Source organism: Rhamphochromis longiceps, linkage group LG23, assembly GCF_057381845.1.
Source record: "Rhamphochromis longiceps isolate RC_006_pf linkage group LG23, R_longiceps_female_GT1.1, whole genome shotgun sequence".
In the NCBI taxonomy this organism is placed as follows: Eukaryota; Metazoa; Chordata; class Actinopteri; order Cichliformes; family Cichlidae; genus Rhamphochromis; species Rhamphochromis longiceps.
The window spans coordinates 13,043,528-13,070,896 of NC_140578.1; the positions used below are offsets into that span (position 1 = coordinate 13,043,528).

The window sequence follows — 27,369 nt, forward strand, 5'->3', positions numbered from 1 at the left end:
CACCTTTTGTGGGTCCGTTTGTCTCTGACCCACACACACAGTCATTGTGTACCTAAGTGGGTTTGATGTAGTGGTTTATTTATTGACTTATTTTACAATAAAATGGGATTTTTAAGAATTCCTGCAGCATTCGTATTTCTTTTTTGTTTAACATTTATTGTGACTCTTCCGGTGTTGCTTTTATTCACACGGCTTATTCACAGTCTCATTTCATGTCAAATAAAGCATGTAGAACCCTTTTTACCATGAAAGTCTTAGTCACCAGCATCATGTAATCAATCACAGATTTCATTATAATTTGCAGAAAGTCAGCAGTGACAGGTTTCTGCCTCCTTCAGCTTGTCCTGTTCTTGTAGGCAGCCAAGTTTTGAGGCCTCTCTGCAGAGGCTGGAGGTTCAACGCCCCTTTAACTGCTGTCTTAGCTCTGCTATGTGAGCAGGGCCGATACGACAGCATCCCCCTGTAAGACAGAGAAGAGCTGCTCAGAGAAAATGCTGCAAAACAGAAAAAGACTGAGTATAAGAGAAAGCAGCTGAGCTCACCTATCAGAGCAGCGCCCTGCTTCACCCACATGTGGCTCAGATCAGGCGTCCATCCTGATGGTTTTCCTGATGTTTGCCACCTTTGAATGAAAAAAAGATCCTTTACTGAATCCACACAGATATTTAGCAGATTTTCCTTTTTCTCTTTAAGGAATCAAGTTTTTATGGTAGCTTTATGTTGTATTTACAGAATGTAAACGTTGATGTGAGGCGTTTAGACTTAGTGTGTTAATTTAGCTTCAGACCCACCCCCGCTCAGTGTCCCACTCCTCTCCGCTGTTAGGGTACACCACCCAGCTCATGTTTGAGACGTGCAGCGGTCCAGCAGAGTCCAGCAGCGACTCCACCACGTCTGGAGGACAGCAGTTGACTCCCACAGCGAGCAGCTGCGTGGATCTCTCGGCGACCCGCATGGCGTCAGCGAACAGGCTGCCGTCCGATATACGCTTCTCGTCCTGATGGCGAGGCGAGTCATTGTGTGACTAACAACGAACTAATATGGATCTTTCGTCATCGCTGTTCACGGGCAGCGATTACCTTACAGGAGAACGACAGCCAGGCTTTTGAGTTTGGAAACTCCCTCAACAGCTCCACCACAGCCTCCGCCTCTTTGATGCTCGGGATTGTCTCAAAGGCGATCAGATCAACTCCCGCAGCTGCTAAGCAGTCAACCTGAGGCCTGTGCCAAACTTTAAGCTCCTTCAAATAGATTAAAGACACAAGTGTACACAGCTTAAATGTGTTTTACAATTAAAATGTCATATAGATCTCTGTTGTACTCAAAATGCTTCAATTTTGTTTGTAATTCTGAAAGTAGCCATAGTATTAAGGTAAAAAGTGTCATAGTGTCATTAAATATACTGAAGTTATTGTCCCAAAAAAGGAGGTACTTAATGATTTTTCATGAAATGAACCGAAAATATAAACAGAACCAGAACCGGAGATATAAACAACTATTCTGGGTAATCTTCTCAAAGCAGGCATAAAGTCCAGTAGGTGGCTGAGGGGTACCTACTTCAACACTCATCTGCTCTGCGTAAGCGCCAGTGTACTCCGAGCCATCGTGGAGAAAGGCCCCGTACGGCCCCACAGAGCCTGCCACCAGGGGGCGTCTCTTCCCTTTACAGAGAAATAAACAGTGAGATTATATCACAGTTTACAGCAAGAGTCGGCTCAGCTCAGCGTAAGCTCTCCTACCTGACTCAAACCTCTTAACCGTCTCTTTGGCCAGATGAACTCCGGACATCAGCAGCTCTCTGGCGCGTTCAGCGCTCACCTCCAGGTGGCTGATGAATCCTGGGATACTTGCCTGGTATGTGGCTGTCGTGATGACATCAGCACCACTGAGGAGGAACCTGTTCACACAAAGTGTATACATTAAGTGCTGATTGATTTGTATTTACCAACATTTTTTGCATGGACACACCTGTAATGAGCATCTCTTATGGCCTGAGGAGCAGTGTGCAAAAGCCTGGCGCTCCACAGAGGGTCTCCCTGCATATGTAACACACACACACACGAATTTCAGTCCAGATTCACATTAATAAAAAAAATCTTATATTTGATCTGTAAAGACCAGATAAAAATATTATTCACCTGTTTACGTACTTTATATTTCTCAAGAGGGCAGATTTGGGAAATTCAGTAAAGATAATACAATGAAAAAAAAATAAAAGCTGTGAAAAACAAGTAGCTCACAGTCACAGACAGGCCGTGAGAACAAGGCCAGAGGATATATTCAGGTCATTTAACCATCTCTCTGAAAATAAATACAAAACTATGCAGGTATTTTCTGCTGCAAAGATACAGAGTACACTCAGATCGCAGATGAGCCTTTGATGCTCAGGTTTGACTGACTCTGTAAAGTTCAGCAAGCTGTGATTCTAAGTAGGGAATATCTGCAGTCTACATCCCAGGTGAAGCATTGTGAGCAACTAACAAGTCCCAAGTTGCACAAGTTTCACCAGCACGTGTAGGAAATGCAGGTGTGGTGACGACTGGAAGTTTCTCGGGTGGAGTGGACAGAGTTTTTCTAACTTCACAAACAGATGTGCTGTAGACAAAGAAACTTAATGTAAGAAGAAAAAACACTTCTGTTTTGTTTTGTGCGCTTTTGAATCTCTTGGGTTTCAGTGGGTTGGACATCTCAGGGCCACATATGCTCCCATTCAGGTGACGTCTTTTTCAGGAAAGGCCTTGCGTATTTCAGCAGGATGATGGTAAACAGCATGCTTCATCAAATCTGAGTCTGAGTGCTGAACTGCAGGCCTGTTGTCCAGACCTTTCATCAAGCAAAGCGTCTGGAGCATCATGAAACCAAAAACACAACAAAGGAGATTCAGGACTGCTGAGCAGCTAGAATCCTGTATCAGACCAAAATGGGATGACATTCCTCTCCTGATAAGTCCAGCAGCTGCTCTCCTCAGTTCCCAGACACATGGCCTTGTCCCACCCTTTTTTTTATAGATATGTTACTGCCATCAACTTCAAAATACAGACATGGATTAAAAATAGACACAAAACATCTCCAGAGAGAAATTAAATTAGTCTAATCAATAGAAAATGGTGACCTGTTGCAGGTTATTTTTATGATTTACCTGCAGTTTGGCTCCATGCGCTTCCAGATCAGTTGCCAGTCCACCATCTAGGATCAATGGCCCTTCATCATTAACCATTTGTGTGAGAAGAGCAGAGGAGCCCATGGAGCAACACTTTATTAAAAGATTTACTGGAGAATTCTTTGCACTGCTTTTCATAAGAAGATCATTCAGTCAAGTTACTAACGCTGACTCCTCTGAAATAACACCACCGGGCAGCTTAATTATTCACACAGAAGAGAGTGAAGTGCAACATCAGATCCTTCACGTTTCATAATGTTGTCCTTCCGGGTAACAGTGAAGGTGCGTTTATGGCCGCTCAAAACTGAACTTCTTCGCAGCATCAGCAGACCGCCACTAGATGTCCTCCTACACAATAAATGCACACTGTATTTCACCAGAATCCGATTCTTGCTCGCTCCTTTACTTTATAAACAACCACTGGAGCAAGACAGCGCAGCTTTTCTTTTGTACTGCTTTATAATTATCACGTATACAGTTTAATTTAAGATATCCATCCAATCATTTATGACTAATATATTACATTTTAAGGTCTGCATAAAAACAAATAACAAAAACTGTGCTGAAAGGTCAGACTTCCCATGAACACGTGAATGCACCTCTGCAGTTACTATAGAAACGAAGTACGGCTAATGTTTGCTAGCTAATAACAGTGTGCTGTCACACAGAGTTTACAGGGATGTTTTAAAAGATGGTGAGTAAAGATTCCCTCATGTCATCAAACCGGGGGGCGTGAGGGCTTCGGTGAAGGTAAAAACTTCCGTTAGAGCCTGAAACAGGTTGCTGTTTGCTACTGTTAGCATAATAAACACAAGCTAGCCGAGCAGTTCTAAACATCAGTGCTTCAGGCTAACGGGTTAGCCGTTAGCTCCTTTAAAAATATCATTTATGGCTTATACACAGTTTAACTACAGATACTACAGGTAGCTGTGTGGTTAATGTCTAACGGTGAACATCAGCTATGATTAAATTAGCTAAAGGTGTAGCTGAGCAGGTGCTTTTAATGTTGGTATACCTGGCATCAAACATGTTTCTGCTCAAAGAGTTTCTATCCATTCAGCTGGTGCCCATGTTTTCTGTTTATTCGATTGACTAGGCTGAGTGGAGGAGGTGGTCTGAGCTTTTAGTTGTGAGAGACATCCTTATCTCTCACACGGTGCGTTAGACGACTGATTAATGCTAAACTGCAGACTGGTTAATCAATCAATCAAATTATATTTGTGTAGCACCTGTAGGAGGTGGGTGCAGATACTTTAAAGAAAACAAAATGCAATGATACAGAATATGAGAGGAAGAAAATTCTGAGCATCTTAAAAATAATTGAAAACATAAAACATTACAAAGTAATGATATTACTGATATTTTAAGAGCTAATCGAAGAAAGGAGGAGGAGGGCAGTCATTTATTATGAAAAAATAACCCACTTTGAATTTTTCTTAATTAATCAGACTAACAGCACCAAAACACTGTTACTGATTTATTTGTCCTTGAAGAAATTGTATTCATTTATCCTACTTTTTACTGCCTCTGTGCCTTTCCAGTGGTGCCATCCCACATTGAAGGAGCACTGCTTTGAATATACAAACTAAGAAAGTAATAGTAGCACTGATGTTTTGCTTGTTCGGGATAAGACCCGGATCATCCCCAGGCTTCATGAAGCAGTGGGGCAAGAGATAGGGAACATTTTCTTTGCAAAACCAATTGGATTAATGATGAGCAGAAGACCAGGAGACACCTTCAGCAAATCATCCTTTAAACATGATAACACTGGCCTGGCGGTGATTAGGACAATCACTGCAGCGAAATAGTCTGTGAAATCACTTCCTGTGTCTTCCTAACTGCTTAATCTTAATAGGAAATGTCATGAGGAAGATAAGGAGTGTGGAAATGCAAACTTGTCCTGAAGATGGAAGACAGAATGCAGAATGCAATATTTGCAAATCTCATGAGCCCATATTTTATTCGCTGTAGAACAACCAAAAAATGATCTTCTTTGTGGTATTTTTGGTTTTGTGATGCTCGAAATGTTTTCGTTTGGCGAAAGGTCTGATCTGCAGGAAGTGACCTGCAAACCAAATCCAGGCTTGTGTTGCTTAGTGGCAACAGTGCTAACCAATCGTTATCCGTGTTTACTGAATTGTTTTTGGTTGACAAGGTGAACTGAATAAAGTCTGCTACTAGTCAGGTGAGCATACTTGATCATATTGAGTCATAACATTTCTGTGCTTATTAATAACAGACGCCTTTGGTTTGTAAAAAGCCAGATTTTGTAAATATTGACCACCTTATGTACTGCATTCGTTTTCTGTTAATAAATACATTTGTGGAAATGGACCAAAATGTAAAAATAAACCTGAACTGTGTGGATTCATGCCTCCTAGTTTACATCTGTGAGGCTTGCGCATTCACCTGAACATTGGCCTGTGGTTTCAGGCGACCTTTTAAAAGCTCAGTATGTTTTATTTGTTGGCACAGATTCAGGGTTTTCCTGGCTCAAACTGGGCCTTTGGGGTTGAAAAAACACACATGATTTGTCCTCATAAGTTAGTTAGTTTCAGTTTTTGAAATAAATGGTCAATTTTGTGTTATTCTTGATCATTTTATAATGAGAAATGGAGGAAATTAAATCATGTGGGTGAAAAAATATTTTCTTTTGGCTTTTTGGGGGTTGCCAGAAATTCTCCTTTGCAGAAAGAAGCTTAATATTTAAGTTATACTTATTTATTTATTTATTTTCAGGAGGACCGGTTTGCCTTTCTTACTGAGTGGTATGACCCCACCTCCGCCCTCCTGCGGCGTTACCAACTGTTTTACTACCCCAGAGATGGCTCAGTAGAAATGGTACGCTTTTGCTCCAGTGCTTACTTTTTGTCTCTCTTTTTTCTGCCTGAAGGTGTGTTTATGAATGTTCTTTTTTTAATCCAGAATATGAATACCTTGTAGTGGAAAATGTAAATAGCTTATTTGTTTTAATTAACTCCATATTGATGAAAATTTCAGATTTTGTCTTTAGCATTTCTGAAAAATATACCTGTTTTACAGTTTGATGTAAAGAACCAGCGGATATTTCTGAGAAGGACCAAATACAATGACATGCATCAGGAGGACTTATTTATTGGGAATCGAGTGAACGTGTTCTCACGACAGCTACATCTGATCGATTATGGGGATCAGTACACAGCAAACAAACTCGGCAGTAAAAAAGAAAGGTATGATCATTCATCTAACTTACATTTGGGGGGGTGTCTACCCATGTAGACACGATTGATCTATTTGGAAAGTTATGGCCTTACAAATAAATCCTTTAACTGTAACCTGCTGACAGACATTAAAAACACCCACGAAGAGATTACAACAAAGCTGTTTGCTCTTGAGTGTTGAAATCTGTGATTTTTATAAATGTTGACAAGCTGTGTAGACACAGAATAAAATGTATATGGAAAGACTAAATCCAGGTGTGCAAACACTGTAAAGACTTATCTATGGAGCTGTATAACAAAGTACTGAATTAAAGGCTTGAACGCTTTTATAAGTGAGAGTTTCCAGTGCTGGGTTATGAATGACTTTGTTGATATTGGGCGGATAAAGATTATCTATTTAAAACGAAATCTACAATGAAGTATAGTATACAGTAAGGGAGGGTGAATGCTCTGAAGTGACTGTAAATCAATAAAGATCAGTGGAGAAGTAACAGGAGCACTACAAAGATACGGGACACTGTGAAGATGGACATCGATAAGTGGAGAAAATATGGCTCAATAGTGACATCACCAGCAACTGGATAGTTGAAAGATGATCAATGCTGAAGAGGAGGAAGAAGAAAACTGGTCGGGGAGGACACCAAGAGACCTGCAGGAACATTAAACAAGCTGCAAGAATTTCTGACAGAAACTTCCTGTGCACCACAGGTGACAACATTAACTGTGTTTTTCATATGTCTGAAGCTGTGTTTTGGTCTGATGAGAACAAGGTTGAACTTTATGGCCATAATTCCACAAACTACGCTGCCCATGACCACACAATACCATCCCCATGGTGAAGTACGGTGGGGGCGGCATAATGCTTTAGGGGTTCTATAGGTGGAACTGGAGCCTCGGTCTAGGTGACCAATTTTAAATACCAGTCAGTTAGCTAGTCAAGTCAGTTAGCACACAACCCTCAGATGTCCGCTAGAAAGCTGAAGAGTTTCAGCTATCAGCACAACAACCCCTCTGAAGGTCGGATTAAACGTTTGGAATGACCCAGAGCCCAGATCTGAATCCAGCTAGAGGTTTGTGGGAGGATCTGAAGAGGGCTGTGCAGAGAAGGCGCCCTCACAATTTGACAGATTTGGAGCTCCTTTGTGAGGAAAAGTGGGCCAATAGTGGAGGTCTAAATGTGCTGCAATGACACGAACTTAAAAGGCTGAATGCTGTAATTTAGTGAGGATTTTTAAATATCTGTTAGTTTGAGGGTGTGGATGTTTATTCTACCAGTTTATTGTAAGTTTTCACTTTTTTCCCCCTTAAAAGATTTATTTATTTTTTATTTGACAGGCTAAAGGTCACATCAAAGGTGGAAAAATTCAAATTATTTATCTTGAATATCACACAAACCTGGTACTATAACTGTGTAGACTTTTTGTATTCACTGTACCTACATTATTTTGTTTGTGTCCTGAGTGTGCTAATGTGCAGCCTTCTGTTGGCTGTGATATCTGCTGTCCAATCGCATCTCTTATTTTCCCTCTCCTCTCCCTGTGTCTCCAGAACGCTTGCTTTGATAAAGCCAGACGTAGTCACCAAGATCGGAGATATCCTTGAGCTGATCTACTCCTCCAACCTGATAGTGACCAAAGCCAAGATGACAAAGCTCACGTGGTAAAGTCACAGCCTCTCTGCCAAACATCCAAAAATAATAATACTAATAATCTCACTGTGGGAAAGTATCAAACAAGCTGTGGGAGAGGGAAACACGGGCAGTTTGGTGCCAGTGTCCTTGTATAAACAGACGGATGGCTCTCCGTTCTCACACACATTAGGAACATATGGCGAGCCAAGAGGCAAACAAGGTCTGATTTTTATTAAACACTAGCAATTTTATCAGGTGGATGACCTCACAACATTAGCCCAGTCTCACCCTGATCTGATCTTTCTGTGTTTAATTTGAAAGTACAGTTTGAAATATAATGCTTGTTAAGTTGAGTGAACTTTGAGTTGAGGGGTTATACAACAAAGACATTGAACATATCTGGGATTTCTGTGATGGCTCAACAAGACCTAAAAGCCCAGTCCGGGATAACAGTCATATCACAACGGTGGTATCAACTTTCTCTTTATGTTCAAGTCTCTGAGAATGCTCACATAAAATGAGTGGTCTTTGACTCATCTGTTCACTCTTCTGCATAAAATTAACCTTTTTTTTATTGATTATTTTGTATTTGTATAAGTTAAATACCTGGGGTTTATGTACAGCATTTTGTCTATGCATTTGTCTGTAACCTGCTGTTTCTGCATCTAAACATCCTTCTGCTTTAAATTTGTGGAGTCAGATCATCAAATCCAAGGATATCCCCTTTTTATGACATGTCTCAAAAACACAAAAACACAGATCCAAGAGTGGAAAAACTGTGTGAGCATTTACAGCAGTCTGCAGCCCTGTGAGCCCTTTTGGCTCAAAGGGATTACTGTGCACACCCTAACCTCATTATTAGAAACTTTGACCATGTTTAACATGAACATCCTCCACTTAATCCACTGTAGGCTCAAGGTTTGAATTTACTGCCGCCTTTGGCATTGCCTGTAATAAAATTCAGAAGTTTTACATTTCATTTTGCTTCCCAGAAGTAGCAGAACTTATAACTGGGTCAATTATTTGCATATTTTAAGCAAAATGTACTGTAAAAAAAACCTCTTCTGAGTAGTAAACGCTCAGAATATTTTTCTGTAATTGGTACCAGTTTATTAATCATAACTCTTATCACCTACACATTTGAAATTGTGGAATTTCTATGTCTAGCCTTGGTGGAATCATGGTTGGGGGGCAGGGGAGAGTGCCCATCATTTACTTCCCAAAATCCAAGGACATGAAATTAATGTTGATGTTGAAATGTCACTTTATTTAAATAGTATGATTGTAGAATGAGTTTATTACCGCAGATAAAAAGCTGGGAGATAAGAAGACTGATGACCTCTATGAATGTCTCTGTCAGTAAACAGCGTCATTTTTCTGCTCATTTACTCATTGTTTTATGGGTTTCTTGCGTTGCAGGAGCCAGGCAGCTGACTTTTACACTGAACATCAAGGCAAGCCGTTCTTTAAGTGAGTGCCCCGGTGAATGATGCCTCAAATTTCAGTAGAAAAGATATCTGATAGCAAAAAAATATTATTCAAAGTAATCCTAACAGTAAATGTAAACAAACACGTTGCTCCATTTCGCAGTAACCTAGTGCAGTTTATGTCCTCGGGCCCGGTGGTTGCCATGGAGCTGATGGGTGATGAGGCCATGTCTATCTGGAGGGGGCTCTTGGGAACTTCAGACCCTGCTGTGGCGCGGAGGGAGGCGCCACAGAGCGTCCGTGCCCAATTTGGAACAGATGGCATCAAAAATGTCGGGCATGGCTCCGACTCACCCGCTGCAGCAGCGAGAGTGAGGATGTTACTCTGTGACCTCCAGACTTTATTCATCCTCACATGTGCCCTGGTAGCCCAGACGTGATCAAAGTGTTTTTATTCTTGTTAGGAAACTGAATTTTTCTTCCCTTCCACGATTGGGCACGGTCCCTCTAACACAGCCGCCTTTACGGACTGCACATGCTGCATCATCAAACCCCACGCCATATCTGAAGGTAAGGAGAACACAATTACTAACAGTAGCTGCACCTGAAGGTGAACCAAATCACACACCACAGCAAAATTTCAGCAAACTGAATTGGATACAAGCAGTTAGCCACAAATTCATCCGCTCACAAAAAGTGCTGAAACATGTTAAAATCCATGAATTTGGTTAGATATGGCAGACTTCTTCAGAATAGACTTAAACTTAAAAAAAGTTTAAGTCTTTTTTTGCTGGGGGCATTTTTTCAGCCTTTATTTGACGGGGCAATAGAGAAAGCCCAAGTTGAGATGGCACACTGGAAACAGTCCGGGGGTGGCTGAACCCGTGTTCATGCTGCCTTTCAGCATATGACTTACAATGTGTTTATTTTATAAAATAAAATACAGGCCTGCAAGACTGAAAGAAGGTAACAATACAAATTGCAAACTAACCCATAAGTTGACTCTTTTTCTGTTTTGTTACTGTATGTAGAGCATAGATCTTTATTTTATTTTTTTATTTTCAGGATAAAATGACTCTTGAGATTAAAAATGTCTTTTGCAAGCATGTCCTGGCTAAGACAAACAGCAGAACAATCAGCATTGACTAGTTACACAGCAAAAATACCAAAAATAATTAGACCAGTGTACATGAGCTGAAGCCTAAAATAGAAAAACAACCAATGTTTAGAACATTTAACACCACTGAAACCTGAAATATCAGCGTAAGTACTAATATTCAGGCAGCCTGATTGCCTCCAGATCTTAGAGTTAACTTAGTTAATTTACTTAAATTAATCTAATAGTCAGACTATAGTCAATCAATAATAGTCAGACTATTATAAAGAAAAACCTGGCTAACATCTGTTATTAATAAAATAACACATTTTGCTTTAATCTTTTATTCAGGGTTTCCCTCACATAGGGCTCAGGTATAATGTGTGACATTTATTTATTTATTTATTTATTTATTTATTTTATTTTATTTTATTTTATTTTATCATTTGAGAATTTACTGTTGGGCAATCCTTGTTCAGCTCTTCCTGTTTCCCTACCAGTAGGTTGAGGTAGAACAAGTCATCCACTAAGTGGAACGTTGCTAGCTTAATCCCTGTATCTGGTTCAGGTGCCAGTTTCCCGGGTTCACTCAGGCTGCAGAACAGAACAAAAACTTCTGTCGCAAACTCCAGTTAAACATGGTGGAGTTGGAGTCCATCCATTGGATGAGAAAGTCAGTGAAGAAAGACTTGACATTTTCTCTGTCATTTATTGTCACCATGTTCTGTTTATATAAAGTGTGAAGTATTTAGGAAAGCGTGTGTGCCCCTTTCATGCGCCTCCTACCCAACTTACAGCTTTGTTTTGTTTGTTTTTTTGTTGTTTTTTTGAGGGTTTGTTTAGTTTGTGCTCTGGCTCCTCCTCATACCTTACCTCCAATCGCTCTTACAAAAAAGACAAAGAGGTCTGAAGCTTTTGGTTCTGGGAAATCTTTTAAAAGGTTTCTCTCTGAGGGAGTGCCCTTTTAGCTAGTTTGACGTGATGTTGACACATGTAGCTTTTGCAGTGGTTTTCTTTCTTATTGTATTTAATTGTAGGGTCACCTGCACTGGTGTTCCCTTTTGGTTCCCTCAACACAAGGAACTGACTCCTGTGACATTAACCTTCTCACTAATAGTCAGGACCTTTCATGTGTCATAATTCCCTCTGCCTTACAGCTGCGCAGACAGACTGTTGATTCTCTTTTGAAGGATTTTTATAAATACTAACAATGAAGTTGTTATTTTTTGAGAAGTTGAAATAATATATAGTTGTCACAAAGTCCCACAGCAGTCCTGAGTTTTCAACCTCGATGAACACAGTTTGGAAACCACTGATCTAAATAATCAGTTTTACCATAAATACTTGCACAAGAGTACTGTTGGTTGACACTCATTCCATGCATGACTGTTATTGTGCTTGTGTCACAAGGAGGCACTGCGTGGTTACCACATTTGGATTTGGATTTTTCCAAATCCCTGTCCTGATCCCTTTTCACAGTGCATGCCTCTGGAGCTCTGACCTGTGAAATCTGAAATTCTCTGGATAAGAGCTGAAGTATGCATACACAGAGTTGTTGATTGAGGAGAGACCTGGGCTCGTTGTCCTGGAGCGCTGTGCATTAGAGTAAACAAGCTCACTGGGGTCCCTCATGAATTAATTCAATTTATTCCTCATTTAGCCTCAAGTGTTTGTCCTCAGTGGTCATTTGTTTAGTATCAGATTGGACCAGGCTCCCTGTTATTGCTGTAAATGCAAGTAACCAATAATGGCATTCCTTTCAGCCTTAGTTATAACAAAGTCTTTCTAGAAACAAATCCTGCCACTAGACAGCCGTGTTGACAGTTATTTCAGGCTAAACTGAGCACCTTCCTAAAAGAAAAATTCCACCCAAATCTGATTAAACAAAACGTAAAATGTTTGAGCTGGGTTAAAAATCCATTTCCATTACAGGTTATATTTTAAAAAAATTTTCTGGAACAGCAAAAATAATACCATTAACCAAGGATAGTGTTAGTTCAGGCACCGCACAGCTCTCCCACAATCTGAGCAGATCAGCTGATCTCAGTGCCAGTCCACATCAGCTGATACCTTTCTATAAATCTAACTGGCTAACGTTGCGTGTGGCGTGTTATTTAAGGTGCTTTAATTTGTACTCAGTAAGTACTGCAACTGCAAACTGCTTTGCAACCCACCTCCGCCCCAGCTGTCATTGATGATCTGTTCTGTGTTGCTGCTTTCTCTAGAAGTCCCAGAACAAAGTCTTAGTTATATTTTCCCCAAGTAGTAGTAAAGTAAGTATACCTTATCTTACTTACACTTACTGTTGTGGACCAGACTGAAACTGCGTTCTGTTAAGGCACAGGTTAACCACCTGTGGCATGGGGCTGTTTGACCAGCTCATGGCCTTTCCAGTGACGGCATTTCTAAACTTCAAAGTTTGGCTTCCACCTGTAAAGTCTTGCAAACACATCTTTCCTGCTGTCGGTACTTTTTACATTAATGGAAAAACAGAAAGAGATGCATGGAGACTGTAAAATTGATTTCAAGTGCAGATAAGATGTTAAACCCAGCAAGATGGTTTAAAACAGCAAGGATGAGTTGAGGAACAAGAAGACTGAGACAGACTGAACCTGGGTGCAACAAGTACATTTTTCTCAAGTTAAGAAAATTGGATTCCTGTTTTTTTCCACAGGTCAGTAAAACTCTGATGTTGTGGCCTAGAGGGTTGGTGAGAGGAACGTAGTGTTTCTGGTTAAGAGATGTTTTATTCCACAGTGCAGACCATTCTCCTTGGGGGACATTTTTAAAACGCACACACGTGTGTGTGTGTGTGTGTGTGTGTTTGTGTGTGTGTGTGCGCCAACACCCTGCTGAATTGCATGCTGCTCTCTTGTATGACTTCCTGCCACACCTAAAGGGAATGGTGCCATTGTTAACGTTACACCTGTGGTCTCCCTGCTGTGACTTGTTCAAATGTTGTGAAACATGCGTGAGAGAGAACGCGTGAAATGGGAAAAAAAAAACTTGCATAACTTGCACTCAGGCTTTCTTTGGTTTCTTTAGGGTTTCGTTGAGCAACTGTTAATCTCACAATCTGCTGCTGCAGTAAATGACCTCAGATGTGAAGTATGTGTGAATGAAGACTTGTGGCTTATGATGGAGCTGCTCATTTAGTGCTGACTGTACACATTGATGCTGTTGTAATTAAGTCCACTTTAATTATTTTAAAAAGCTCTCCCCTGTGTTATACTCTTATTTATTTATTGTTTGGGTAAAAAAAAAAAGAAGGGTTAGGGTTAACCCTGGTACCTCTGCTCTGTTATTTAGGCTGTTTTCACTCTGTTTAGCTTTCAAGAACTTTTTGTTTTACGTTGTTACAGTACAGACTGTTTATCTTTATTTAAGGAGGATCTTGCACAATCTCACAAAGTCCAGCCACAAATTTCTCTGTGCTCATTGTGGTTTGGTGGCTTAGCAGGTATTTGCTGACATAATGCTGGGAAAGCTGTGCTGTAGGCACAATAACTTTTTTTTTCGCTCATTTGTTTTTTGATATTTAAAGGGGCAGTCGCCTCAAAATCAGGTCTGCATTTGTTGAAGTCAAATCATTTTTTGTAGCAACAGATATTGAACAGTTATGTAGAGCTGAGTAAGATAGTCATAAAGCAGTGAAATGCATTTAAAAGAATGGGGGGGGGAAACTGCTGGACACGTACACTGTATCTAAATATGTGTATCAGTATATTTATTGATATATTGATATACGATCTGTACAGTGCTTTCCAACTTTATTAGATCATCTGTCATAAAAAAGGAAAACATACAAATTTTAGGAATGTGTTCGAAACTTCTCTGGTTACCTCATTACTTATACCCAAATATTAGCTGGGACACTGGAAGTGTTTGAGAAGTCAGATATTAATCAAGTATGACAGTGAACCCTGAAAAGTTAGTTTTCTGTTCAGGATTGGCATAAATAACTGTAATTTGGCTAGGGCTGTCAACATTAACACGTCATCACAATTAACATGATTAAAATTTTTAATGCAACTAGCCCATCTAATCCCTGAAATGTCTCTGTCAACGCATTTCAGGCAGTTTGTCCAAAGTTTGTCCATTCTGCACTCCAGATGGGTTAATTGTGTTAAAAAATTTTAATCGTGATGACGGGTTAATGCATTAACGTTGACAGCCCTAAATTTGGCATCTTAATCAAAAAATAATAATGCTTCTTGCTGCTTTTTTCTTCTTCTTTCCGGTTAGTCAGTAAATTTGAAAATATGTGGATAATAGCAATAATTATGCGCTCAGGTGCTCTACCAGAGGCCTGAACAGAAATGAGAGAGAGAGAATTATTAAAATGTTTTTGTTTATATGTTTTGTTTGTGTCTTCCTGTTAAATGTAACTTTAGTCAACTTCAGCTTATATAGTTTTGGTTTTTAAGTGTCTTCAGTACCTTTCCTTTACAATTTCATTAATTCGTTTTGATCATCTGACAGTTTACTTTTTTATTTTTCAGATTTCCAATTAACAATGAGATATGAAACTAGTTCAGGATCAGAAATTGGTTATAAAATAAAGAATAATAGTAAGTAATTTTGAACACCGAAGTTTAGTGTTGTTAGTTCAGCTTCCTTTTATTTCTTGAGATTAAAAAAATCAAATTCAAAAAAATTTAAAACTCCAAAATACATTTTAATAGAAAATCACAAAGACATTTATCCTATAGCATCATCCGTAAGGATAATTGAATTTGGCCTGTAAGTGCATATTGTCCTGTAAATTATTTGTGTTAAATTTCAAAAATGCAACTTTTAAAGTTATATGTCCCCTCCCCCCCTTTTTTTATTTTTTATTAATGCTTAGTCAGTATTAATGCTTTATTAAACTGAATTTAGAAAATTGTACATCCGTCCATGTTCTGCTGCTGCAGCTGAGACCAAACTGAGATCATCAGTGCCCAAACAGCCCCGATCCCTCGGGGATCACTTAAAAGGCTAATTGACGTGACAGCTACATTTGAAGGAAGGACTCAGCCAATCACATCAGTGATGAAGGAAGTGGTGACTCAGACATGACTGGAACAGAGAAGTTACTGTTGCCAGGCACCCAGAATATGATCTCCTAGCAACAGCACCAGCTGCTGAGAGCGTGTGCCGATCCTGAACCGGCTGCTGCCTGGGGAGGGCACAGAGGACGCGGGAGCTGCTTCCTTCCCTCACAACTGGACTGAAGGAGACTCATCGATGCCAAAAGTGCAAGTCATGAATCCACACGGTGGCGTTTAGAGTTAATGGAAAGTCCGGTCTGACGGGCACACAGACGACATTTTATCATGGAAGTCAGACTGAGATTATGGGACTGGCGCCGTCATTCAGTTATGTGTCTGCATCAGTCTGACCTTCACTGTCACTGCAGCTCTGCCAGATTTTACAGTAATAGATGGCTGCAATGAGACGTGCACCTTTTTCTAAATAGTAGGCTGTCAGGAAGAAAATCATTTTTCCACTAACGGGATGCTCATAACACAATCTCAATGCAAAGGAAAAACTGAGGTCACTGCAAAATAAACACTCGCTTTATGATGGCTTCACTGCATGTTTACTAATAATAACTCTTAACTTCAGAATATTAATCAGGTAATCATGCTGCTGCTGCAGAGGCTGTTTGTTTTGGATCTCACTCCAGGTTTTATTGCCCCACTATAGACTTCACTTATCAGCCTGGGTAAACTTGACAGAAAGATTATAGAAGATTGCAGATATGAACTGTTCTGATATATCCACAGGTCTGGCTGGGAAGATCCTGAACTCCATATCCGCTGGTGGATTTGAGATCTCAGCTCTTCAGATGGTAAATCTTCTTCCACTGGTCCTCATGCAAATTAGTGGTAATGGTAGATGTTCATATGAAATATACCAGAGTTTAAAGTAATAAGGCCTGTGCACACATACTTTGTCAATAAAGATGGGGATAGAAAGCATTCTTAAAGGAAGCTAAAACTGCTTGTTTCAGACAATCTGAACTGTGAATCATGCAGAGCTATTCTAGAAGAGCCTAAGTCGTAAAAATATGGACCTGGAAATGAAAATAACAGGTCCCTGATAAGTGGAAAAAGAATTCCAGGAAACAAGATTTTCTGCTAAAATCCTTGATCTGAATTTGCAATCAAATAGATGCGATGTTAAACACAAGCAGAGAGGAGACATTCTTACCAAGCGTCTGCACTGAGCAAAATTATACAGGTGTTTTCCCAGGAGTACTTGGGTACGGCATCATACACAGAGTCAGAAAGTAACAGAAGATAAGCACAGAGCATCCTAACTGAGTGAAGTCTGTCCATTTGATTAAAGCTAAATTTTTCTTGTCTGTATCCTTTTATTTTTCATCTGTCATTTCCTGGAGTGTTATCTCCATTTGTAATTTCCTACTTGTTTTTCATGTCTAATCATTTTTCCTCGCAGTTCAACATGGACCGGGTGAACGCCGAAGAGTTCTATGAAGTCTACAACGGCATCGTCACAGAGTATCCTGTGAGTATAAACACTGCCTTGTTGTGCCCTCACAGGAAGCCCTAGAATCACTGCCCTGCCCCTTGCTACTTTTGATGACACCAACACAAATTCTGTGCGATAAGGAAGTCATAAGGTCCTCAGAGAGTAACAAGGCGTGTCAGATTCCCAGCCAGCAGCCCATATTTGAAGCTCAGTTTTTGATTGTTGCTATAATGAGTATGTAAACTGATCTAAGTTAACAAAAAAACCCAAAAAACACACATTTTATGATAATCATCATTAATAAACAAACTGAATGTTGAACTTGAGTAAATATTTATTTTTACTGAATGTATATTAGTAATGCATACAGATGATTAGTAATCTTAGTTGTTTACATCATTAGTTTGTGTAAAATGAACTGATAGGAGCTGATAGGAGACATTATGTAATAATGGCGCCAATAGCGTCAGATACTGCTGTTAAGTCAGAGATACGTCTTTAGTGTCAGCCTTGTGATGCATGTGTGGCAGCAAAAATGAAACGATTCTCAAACGTGCACTCACGGGAGTGTTTTTGGACACCTGATAATATTCACCCACAGCAGCAAGCACAAGGAGGATGAGTGCGACCAATATCTGGAATCAAATTATAGAAACATATTTTCTAAACTTAGCAGGAAGTCTTATGTTTATAAATATAATATAATAATATAAGTACACAGTGTCACTCCAAAACAATAGCACTAGGTGGGTTTTAATTCCGCTTGGTTCCCGCAGAACATGGTGACCGAGCTGTGCTCTGGACCCTGCATGGCCCTGGAGATTCATGGCACAGACGCACCAAAGACCTTCAGGGAGTTCTGTGGCCCTGCTGATCCGGTGAGTGTTTCCTGTTTAAATTCTGCAGGAGCAGCCTGTTCAACAAGTGAAATGTCAAAATGTTCATCAATATTCTCTGCAAACGATTATCCATCCATCAGCCTGTCTTTAAAAGGGAGTTTTCCAAATGTCCTCTTCACAAAAAAATGAAGTGATTATACAACATGTAACACACACATGCACCTAGCTTTAAGTAATCCAGCAGCCCAGCGATAAATCCTCCTTTTATGAAAGGTCTTAAGTTGTTCAGCATTAAACGGTAAGTATCTCGTCTTAAGAGATAACATTTCTCTGCTGTGGCTTTACTTTTTATTGTCCTGAGTAGATCCAGTTTAGACAATTATATTCGCGCTCCTCCCCCTTTCTTTGTGCAGCCTTACATACCCGTTTGCTTGGCTAAATCTTCTGCACCTTCTTCTTATTCACCTTCTTTGGGAAACATCTGCTGAGAAGTAATTAAAGCTGGCAGCCGGACAGCAGTGAAGGAGAACCCTGATATTTCTAATTTAGACTGAGCTCACTATTTGGTTCAATGCTGCTTACAGGAAAAATAATATATAGCTCAGGTTTTTTTAAAGCTTTTGTTTGTTGTCAGACTAGACAGATAAAAAAATATTTGTGTGTGTGTGTGTGTGTGTGTGTGTGTGTGTGTGTTAATGAAGCCCGAGCTGCGTGACTATGCTGGTGTGTGATGTGAAATCTGATGATCTGACGCTCTGCTCGGTTGCCATAACAGTGACAGACTCCACACCTGCACCCGCTACAGGTGCAGCAGCTGCTGACAACTCAGCTGTGATTCTTCTTAAAATATCAAACACTCAACTTGTTTTTCACTTGTAATCAGCTCTGCTGAAGATTTAAGGCTAAAGTTAATTAGCTAATGCGTTCCAGGGCACATGACTCTACGCCGCTGCTCATTGATGTCGAAATAAAGATGTGTTTTCCACTGCTCAGTTTATAACACATTATTCTAAATACACTCAACAAAAATATAAACGCAACACCTTTGTTACTGCTCCCATTCCCCATGGGATGGACGTAGAGACCTAAAATTCATTCCAGATACACAATATAACCATCCCTCCCAAACAGTGGTCACAAATCAGTCCAAATGTGTGGTAGTGGGCACATCTGCTATATTGAGATAATCCATCCCACCTCACAGGTGTGCCACATCAGGATGCTGATCTGACATCATGAGTAGTGCACAGGTGTACCTCAGACTGCCCACAACAAAAGGCCACCCTGGAATGTGCAGTTTTGTCTCACAGCAAAATGCCACAGATGCCACAAGCAATGAGGGAGCGTGCAATTGGCATGCTGACAGCAGGAATGTCAACCAGATCTGTCGCCCGTGCATTGAATGTTCATTTCTCAACCATAACCCGTCTCCACAGGCGTTTCAGAGAATATGGCAGCACATCCAACCGGCCTCACAACCGCAGACCTCGTGTAACCACACCAGCCCAGGACCTCCACATCCAGCAGGTTCACCTCCAAGATCGTCTGAGACCAGCCACCCAGACAGCTGCTGGAACAATTGGTTTGCACAACCAAACAATTTCTGCACAAACTGTCGGAAACCGTCTCAGGGACGCTCAACTGCATGCCCGTCGTCCTCATCGGGGTCTTGACCTGACTCCAGCTCGTCGCCGTAACAGACTTGTGTGGGCAAATGCTCACATTCGATGGCGTCTGGCACGTTGGAGAGGTGTGCGCTTCACGGATGAATCATGGTTCACATTGTTCAGGGCAGATGGCAGCTGAGAATGTCCCAGTTCTTGCATGGCCAGCATACTCACCGGACATGTCACGCATTGAGCATGTTCGGGATGTGCTTGACCGGCGTATACGACAGCGTGTACCAGTTCCCACGAATATCCAACAACCTCGCACAGCCATTGAAGTGGAGTGGACCAACATTCCACAGGCCACAATTGACAATCTGATAGACTCCATGCGACGATGTGTTGCACTGCATGAGGCAAATGGTGGTCACACCAGATACTGACCGGTTCTGGGTCCCCAGACCCCCAATAGCGCAAAAAACTGCACATTCCAGGGTGGCCTTTTGTTGTGGGCAGTCTGAGGTACACCTGTGCACTACTCATGATGTCAGATCAGCATCCTGATGTGGCACACCTGTGAGGTGGGATGGATTATCTCAATATAGCAGATGTGCCCACTACCACACATTTGGACTGATTTGTGACCACTGTTTGGGAGGGATGGTTATATTGTGTATCTGGAATGAATTTTAGGTCTCTACGTCCATCCCATGGGAAATGGGAGCAGTAACAAAGGTGTTGCATTTATATTTTTGTTGAGTGTAGAATACAGGTCTAGCGTACAGGTGTCTGTCCAGATTTGGTACTTTTTGATTTTTTTCCCCCAGCATTTTTGAACCCTCATAACTTGAAAAGTACAGGAGGATGACCACATGAAATTTTCAGGCTGAAAAAACACGTTTAAGTTCTGTTACCAAAATTCAGTCTGTCACCAGGTGTATTTATGAATCGATGAGGATTGTACAATTTCAGCCCATTACTCATTAAAATGTTCATAGGGTGAAAGAAAACTTTCCATTGATCCGGTTAAAATATTCAACTTATTGAAGAATCAGTTGGCTACTACAAACCTTTTCAGATTTGTCTGATTTATATGGAATAACCCAACAGAAGAAGAAATGTGTTTAGATTAATGGGGAAATTATTTCATTGACCCTAACAAAGATTAATAGTTATTGTAGTTAACAAAAAACTAAAAGTAGGAATGAAAACAAAACAAACACAAAATGTACAAACTAACAAAAATACAATAAAAATCCACATTAAAAACGAAACATTTCCAAACTGAAATGAGTAAATGCAATCTAAGATCTAACTTAGTTGAAAAGTAACTATAAAGCTAATAAATATAATGCATAACTTTTGCAGCTGTGGTTCCGATTAGTCTGAGGAGACTGTTCACTGAGCTGCTGTCATTTCTTTTTAGCCCTCTTGCCCCATACAGGACTCTAACCGCTTTGATTGCTTCAGAGTTTTCTGACTAACTGGGAGGTCAAACAGTTTAATCACCACATGGCCTCACTCTCACCTCGTTATAATCTGACAAATCACCTAAACATCAGCACTCCTGCTCTTCAGAAGAGTTCACCTCTGTGATCCATCAGATTAGTCACATAAGGGCAGAGGTCTCTGAGAAGAAAGTCAGGGCTGGATGATTAGCTGGATTTTAATTTCAGTTACAATTTTGGCTTCTGCAGCTTCAGAAGAACAAGAAAACACGTCAAAGGATTTGACTTTTGCCATTTTTGTGTTGTGATATAAATCAAGTGCACCCTTTTTGTTTCCAGATCAGCTTAAGCCAAGATGGCCTTCTGGTCAAGAAGACCCATTTAAAAGATGTAAAATTTTCTACTGTAGGTTTGAGCACAGGTTTAAGGCGTCAGCAGGTCTGCTGTATGAGCGGATGGCCTTGAATGGATTTGATTCAATTTTAAAATAAATTCCAAATTTCACTGGAAGACAGTGAAAGAAAGCAGGAACGGGGCTGATCACCCACTGGCTTTTGTTATGCATCAACTGAACAAAGAACTGAAACATGCACTGACAAGTGAGTTAAAGTGATCTAGACGGGATGAAAATGAAAGCGTGTATTAACGGTTACAAATTACTGGCTGACAGAAACGGGAAAAGGCTGGATAATATTAGAGATGTGAGATTTAAGTTTCACGTGCAGATGATTTCAGTGGCACTGGGTGGGGTACTTTATGAGGACAATAACCTGAAACTCTTATTACACTTCACACACAACCATCATCAGATATGGGACGCGCTCTCATTCTGTTATGCAACTGATGCTCACGTGCATAGGTCATGCTTAATCTGATTACCGAGTACTTTATTACTTCCTTAATTATACAAAAACACTGTCCATGCCTCCTTATAGTTTAAAACTGGATAAATGGTTGAGTGCCCAACATTACAGGCTAACATTAGAACCAGCTCTGCAAGCACAACCCCACAATCTATCCCAGGAACCGCTGCCCGCTCTGCTCGTTTTCTGTGGACAGGCACATGTAGCTAAATCCAGCCAGTCCAGTCGGTACAGAGTTTGACCACATCATCAATGCGCACAAAAATATATGAGCAGCTCAGTCAAAAGTACAACAGTAGATTGGAAATGGTTTGCATTTCACTCATAATGTTGGAAGCAGAAAGTCAGAGTTTTTTTACGTTTTAGTAACCATATTGTAGTTTCTAAGACCTTTATGTCACCTCATACAAATTAAAACTCAAAAATGCATTGATGCTTGATTTCTTTTTTTCTTGAATCTGTCCAAAGTTTCAACACTCCAGTTTTTTAAAAAATTAGAATTTTCTGGCAAATATTTACAGTTCGGTTTAGTTAAATAATGAAGATTAAATATTGACAAAAATCATGGTTTTTACCCCCGTAGACGTCGTTATTCTTCAAACAGCGGGCACAGTAGGGAATGTTTTCTTATCAAACGTAGTGTGTGCGTACGTGTGCGTGCATGTGTGCGTAAAGACACTCCCGACGTCACTATCAGGCTGACAGATTAGACTGCACAAACACTGTCACCCCCACAAGTCTATTCATAGTTAAGGGTCAGTTGTTTGTGGTAAGAATAGACTATTGATTTAATTCTGTTTGACTAATCTATACACAGCACAGATTCAATGACCTCGAACCCACTTCATCATGCCAGAGTGGATGCTAGATCAATTTAATCCCAGTGTTTCCATACAGGAGGGAGCAGAAACGATTCGAATATACAGCCAAGTGCATTAACTAGGCATAAAGAGCGCTGGTATATTCACACCTCCACCCTTCAGCTTCCCTGCGCTGCACTCACTCAGTCATAAGATTGCACCGTGTCTTGTGATGTGTCCTCTTATCAGAGTGGACAGACACAACGGTCGTCTATACAGCTTTACTTTCTTAGATTATACACTCCCGCCCTTCAACAAGCAGCATGGATGGCCACTGTGTTCCAACTAAAGATATTACTGTAAGAGATGATCCGACAGGCCCAAACTTCCCGTTACACAAGGCTATCAAACCAGCCCTGCATTGTAATGGTGAAAAATGTGCTTTTCCTATTGATTTTTGAGGCGTAATGGTTTAGTGGAAAAAAGTATCGGCTTCTCTGTAGAGGTCTCCGTGCTAAATTTAGTCCAGTTTAGAGCACCCAAAACCCTAACGATGGAAACTGTAACCAGACACGTTCGTTGTTCCTTTTAAAGTTGGCCTACTGAGACGTCCGTGCCCATATTTCATTTTGGCAGCAGCTTCAGGATCTGCTTCTCTTTTATCTGTTCCATGGAATGAAAATAAAAGAGGAAAAAGATAAACAAGAAATCGTTTCCAGCTATAGAGCTGCAAGGATAGAGGTCGAAGACAGGATACACTGCTTAGTTTTTCCTTTTTTAAAGAAATAACACAGCAGCCAGTCATCTGTTCCCTCATCTCTGTGGTTTAATTTCAAACCTGCACTGTTTTATTCAGTTTTATTTTTTTTGTAGAGCCTTTTTATTGTAACTTCAGATTTTTACACTGTTTTCGTTTGTACGTAGACATTCTCTCACTGAACTGTTTTATTTCCCTTTTATTTTTTTTCTGTCTGTGTAATTTCTGCCTTATTGAAATTTCTTTTTTCTTACATTTTTTAGAGGCTGTGTTTAATGTTTTGTCTAATTAAAAAATATATATTTTCTAAAACTTCAATAATGGTGATAGAAAACTCTCAATCTAAGCACTTCACTTTTTGTAGTATTCGTGACTTTAGGCTCAAAGAGTGCAGTACAGTGGGTGTACTCAAGTATCAGTTCAATGTCTTGCTCTTCTCAGCAGGATGGGACAGTCAGCAGGGTGTTAAGGATCAGGCATATCTGTGTGTTCATGTGACCACTAGGTCCCTGTGCCCGAGTCTTTGCTGGCCACCAGAGTTAGCAGTTGTTATGTGAGCATCAGTCTGGTACACTATGGGACTCATTAAAATCAAATTAAACACTGACAGCAGGCCACTCATGGGTAGATAATGCAATTACAGAGAGCAGTGTTTTGCAAAGAATTCTTTTATTGCTAAGTAAATCTTCCCCTGACTTCCCCTTTGCCATCGCTGGCTTTAGTCTCATGTGGCACGGGACACATAAACTGCAGATCTGCACAGGATGTTATACTGTGTTTCCCACCAGCAGCACGCACACTCAGCAAACAGCCATATTAGGAGACCTGTTGATGTTCCTGCTGTCTTCCAGAGATGAGGAGAATCTCCACAAAAATTTCCAGTTGTATAATTCATTTGAACCATAAACGCAGTTGCAAGAACTTAGAAGTTAATGTTAGGCTGTAAATAAGCTGTACCGCAAGTGCGCGACTTTAATGCACCGTTAACCGCTTCTATTTAGCATGATGATGCTGAATGTTGAAGGTGTTTTTACTGTTGTATTTTATGATTCACCATAACCACAGGCCTTATTCCAGGGATCCACAACCCTCACTCCAGGACGAGGGAAGTCTGCTTACTTGTTAGCATGCTAACATGTGCTTGATCAGAAACTGGTAGATTGTAAAATTGGAGTTGAATGCTGGACATCCATGGGTGTTTTCTGAGCTTAATCAATTCTTAATCAATTGACTTTGTTTCAAGAAGGCCGAGGTGAAAGAAATTCATCATGCTTCTGGTAGTCTTTTGCTGGCCAAGCCTAAAAATACCTATAAAACAACTTTTTGTTAGCAACAGTTCCATTTTTGATGCAATGGGTGTTAGTTGGTGGTTAGTTTTTAAGCTGTAAGTGTCATTTTTATGGCAGCCTGGTGGAAAGCCGCCATTACTGACGTCCTAATCAAATGTCTAACCTTAAAAGGGAGTTTAAAAAAAAAAAAAAAAACTCAGTTGACACAAAGTTCCCAGCTGATCTTTAGCTACGAGTCCTTGAGCCTGTAGTCTTTATTTTCCTTTGTAGTCTTTTACGTGTTGTGTAGTGCGATTGTTCGAACAGCAGATGGGTTTCCAACTGGTTTTTTCGAAAGACAATGCATCTCTTTGAGAGGAAGCCTTGGGTGATTTGTGACCTTCAAACTGGTTCCTGTCTTTTGTCTGCAGGCTCATAATCCACCGAAGGATAAACAAGTCAGAAATGTTTCCCTGCTGCCGAACACAAAGACCACACAACCCTTGCTGTGTTAACACCATCATATTTTTTGCTTTTCCCAGCATATCAAATATTACTTCACGTTGCGTAAGATTTGCTTTAGATTAAACAGGCATTTTGGTAAATGAACTATTCATCAGACACCCCTCTCCTGATGGCAGACATTGTTGGGAGGGTTTCATTTCCTGGAAACTCAAGAGGATGAGACAGGCCAGCTCTGACCTTAGGAGTGTCAGAAATAGACTGAAGATAAATGTGCTGCATGGAAGAAGGTGGCTACTGTTCTATAGCGGTCAGACAAAAGTGTTGAATAAAAAGACTTGATTTGTAGCCCGTAAGAAATTAAAATGAAAAAAATTTGTTATACTTAACTATAAATAAAGGAAAGGGGAGTGGTTTTAGTCTGAAAGTCAAATTTGTAAAACTGTGTCACAAAATGCTTTCTATATAAATACAAAAAACCCCAATGCAAACAAAAAGCTTCAAATTAAAGATTCAAAATTTAAACTTCAAGGATGGTTTCATATCAATTTTTAAAATGTAGATGGTAAGTTAAACATGTAATAGATATGAGGTATAAGAATATTTAGTCTTCATATAATTAAGTCAGTAGAAGAAACTGATGAATCAAGCCAGTTCGTAACAGCAAACGCTCGGTCACAGTTAAATCACTGCTAGCTGTCTGCTGTCTGGACCTTCTACTAATCGAGTGTCTGGTTTACTTTTTTTTTTTGCCCTTTTTGTATATTATTGAAAATCTAAACCATTTCTTAAACAGTTGCCCGCAGCTAGAAAGTCAAGTCTTAACTGAGCAGACAGGGAGGTTAAGGCTCCAAATGTGATTGTAAAACTACAAGTTATCCATCATGGAAATGAAATTTAGAAAAAAAAAAAAATATAATAATAATAATAGGAAAAGGTTTAAACAGCCATTCATTGTACAGTACTCAGGATTTAGTGTTACATATTCAGGGAGGGTTTATTTATTTAATGAAGGTTAGTTTGCTTTGCCAGTTGGTCTCTGCAAAAGATGAGCAAAAAGTGAAGTCATTTTTGAAAAGCTGTGGTGAAAATGTGCTTGAGAACCGAGGCCCCCACCCCTAAGTCAGTGGAAAATTTGCTGAGTGTCTGTTTTGTCACTTCCTCCACAGGATCACATGTTCAGCCGCTGAGTAATCACTCTTCCGGTACAGGATGTTGACTTTCACAACTGTCCACAGACTTTGACACCAGGATAGAGATGGCGTCACAGCGCCGAATTCACTTAATTTAATGTTGAAGTGCAACGCTAATGAACACGTGATAATCCAGATGTTTCCATCCGACAGGAAATTGCACGGCACCTTCGTCCAACCACGCTGCGCGCCCTGTACGGCAAAGACAAAGTGAAAAACGCCGTCCACTGCACAGACCTCCCCGAAGACAGTGTTTTGGAGGTGGGTGGCGCATGCGCATGTTGTGCACTCCATACACTGAAACGACACCCATAATGTGTTAGCTGTACAGCTCCTCTCATTCTTTTCCAGATAGACACTATGAAGAAACCCTGAGCCCCTGCATAAATAAGTACCTCACATTTAGTGAGAACGAAACCTTCCTGGACTCTAAGGCCATGTCCAGTCTCATGATTGCGCCCTGTGGGCCGGGGCAGCCTCAGATCACACTGGTTTTAGAAAAGCAAGAATGGCAGAGGAATTTGAAACAAAACCATTGTTTTGCAGGGAGTGGGCCTGACCCATCGTGCGTCATTGTTCAGGAAAACTCCTGATCTGTAGTCTGGACAAACGCCTCCTTGTTGAACATTAGCCTATGACTGACTGAGCTGCCATTTTCCCCTGACTGGAACAGTAGCAAAGAAAGGGCTTGTGCAGAGACATTTGAGGTGTCAGACAGTGTTAATTCATCAGCTGTTACTATAAATGTCCCTTAAATTCCTTTTCCAGGTGCAGTATTTCTTCAAGATTTTGGATGGATGAAAACCACGTTGAACTACACAGTCAAACACTTCCAGTTTTCTCATTTTTCTGTTTATTGTTCCAGCCTTATGCAGATTAAATAAAGTAACAAGAGCAGACTCCTGACAAGTGTTTTGATCTTCAACACTGAATTAAGTATTTTTTAACACCAACTAAAACATATTACACGGGATACTGCATTGCCTCTGATGTTCTTGAACTTTTTGACCAGCGACTTTGGTATTAGATTCATACGTTACACTTTTGGAAATAAAAAAAAATTAAAAAAAATAAAATAAAAAAAAAATTTGTACAACTGCATAAATATAAAATTTGTCCACCATGAAAATGGCTAAAAC

The 27,369-nt window shown here is 40.3% G+C and overlaps 2 protein-coding genes across 3 annotated transcripts; one reads left to right on the forward strand and one right to left on the reverse strand.

The window, feature by feature from the left end:
- Positions 1–59: 59 nt before the first annotated feature.
- LOC146641429 (uncharacterized) lies at positions 60–3,423 on the reverse strand. Its single transcript, XM_085399684.1, has 8 exons — positions 3,140–3,423; positions 1,969–2,036; positions 1,740–1,897; positions 1,558–1,661; positions 1,080–1,241; positions 792–997; positions 543–622; positions 60–460 (listed from the first exon to the last, which is right to left on the reverse strand). The coding sequence occupies exons 1-8, from the start codon at positions 3,296–3,298 to the stop codon at positions 396–398; spliced, it is 1,002 nt and encodes a 333-aa protein (XP_085255810.1). The 5' UTR covers positions 3,299–3,423; the 3' UTR covers positions 60–395.
- A 282-nt stretch (positions 3,424–3,705) lies between these two features.
- nme7 (NME/NM23 family member 7) lies at positions 3,706–27,317 on the forward strand. Of its 2 annotated transcripts, XM_085399678.1 has the most exons (12): positions 3,706–3,854; positions 5,900–6,001; positions 6,203–6,369; positions 7,909–8,019; positions 9,410–9,460; positions 9,581–9,788; positions 9,882–9,987; positions 16,285–16,349; positions 16,961–17,029; positions 17,770–17,871; positions 26,384–26,491; positions 26,999–27,317. In XM_085399678.1, the coding sequence occupies exons 1-12, from the start codon at positions 3,852–3,854 to the stop codon at positions 27,029–27,031; spliced, it is 1,125 nt and encodes a 374-aa protein (XP_085255804.1). In that variant the 5' UTR covers positions 3,706–3,851; the 3' UTR covers positions 27,032–27,317. The 2 variants fall into 2 exon arrangements, with proteins under 2 accessions (XP_085255804.1, XP_085255803.1); XM_085399677.1 differs by lacking the exon at positions 26,999–27,317 and having other exon boundaries at positions 26,384–26,629.
- The last annotated feature ends 52 nt before the right edge of the window (positions 27,318–27,369 follow it).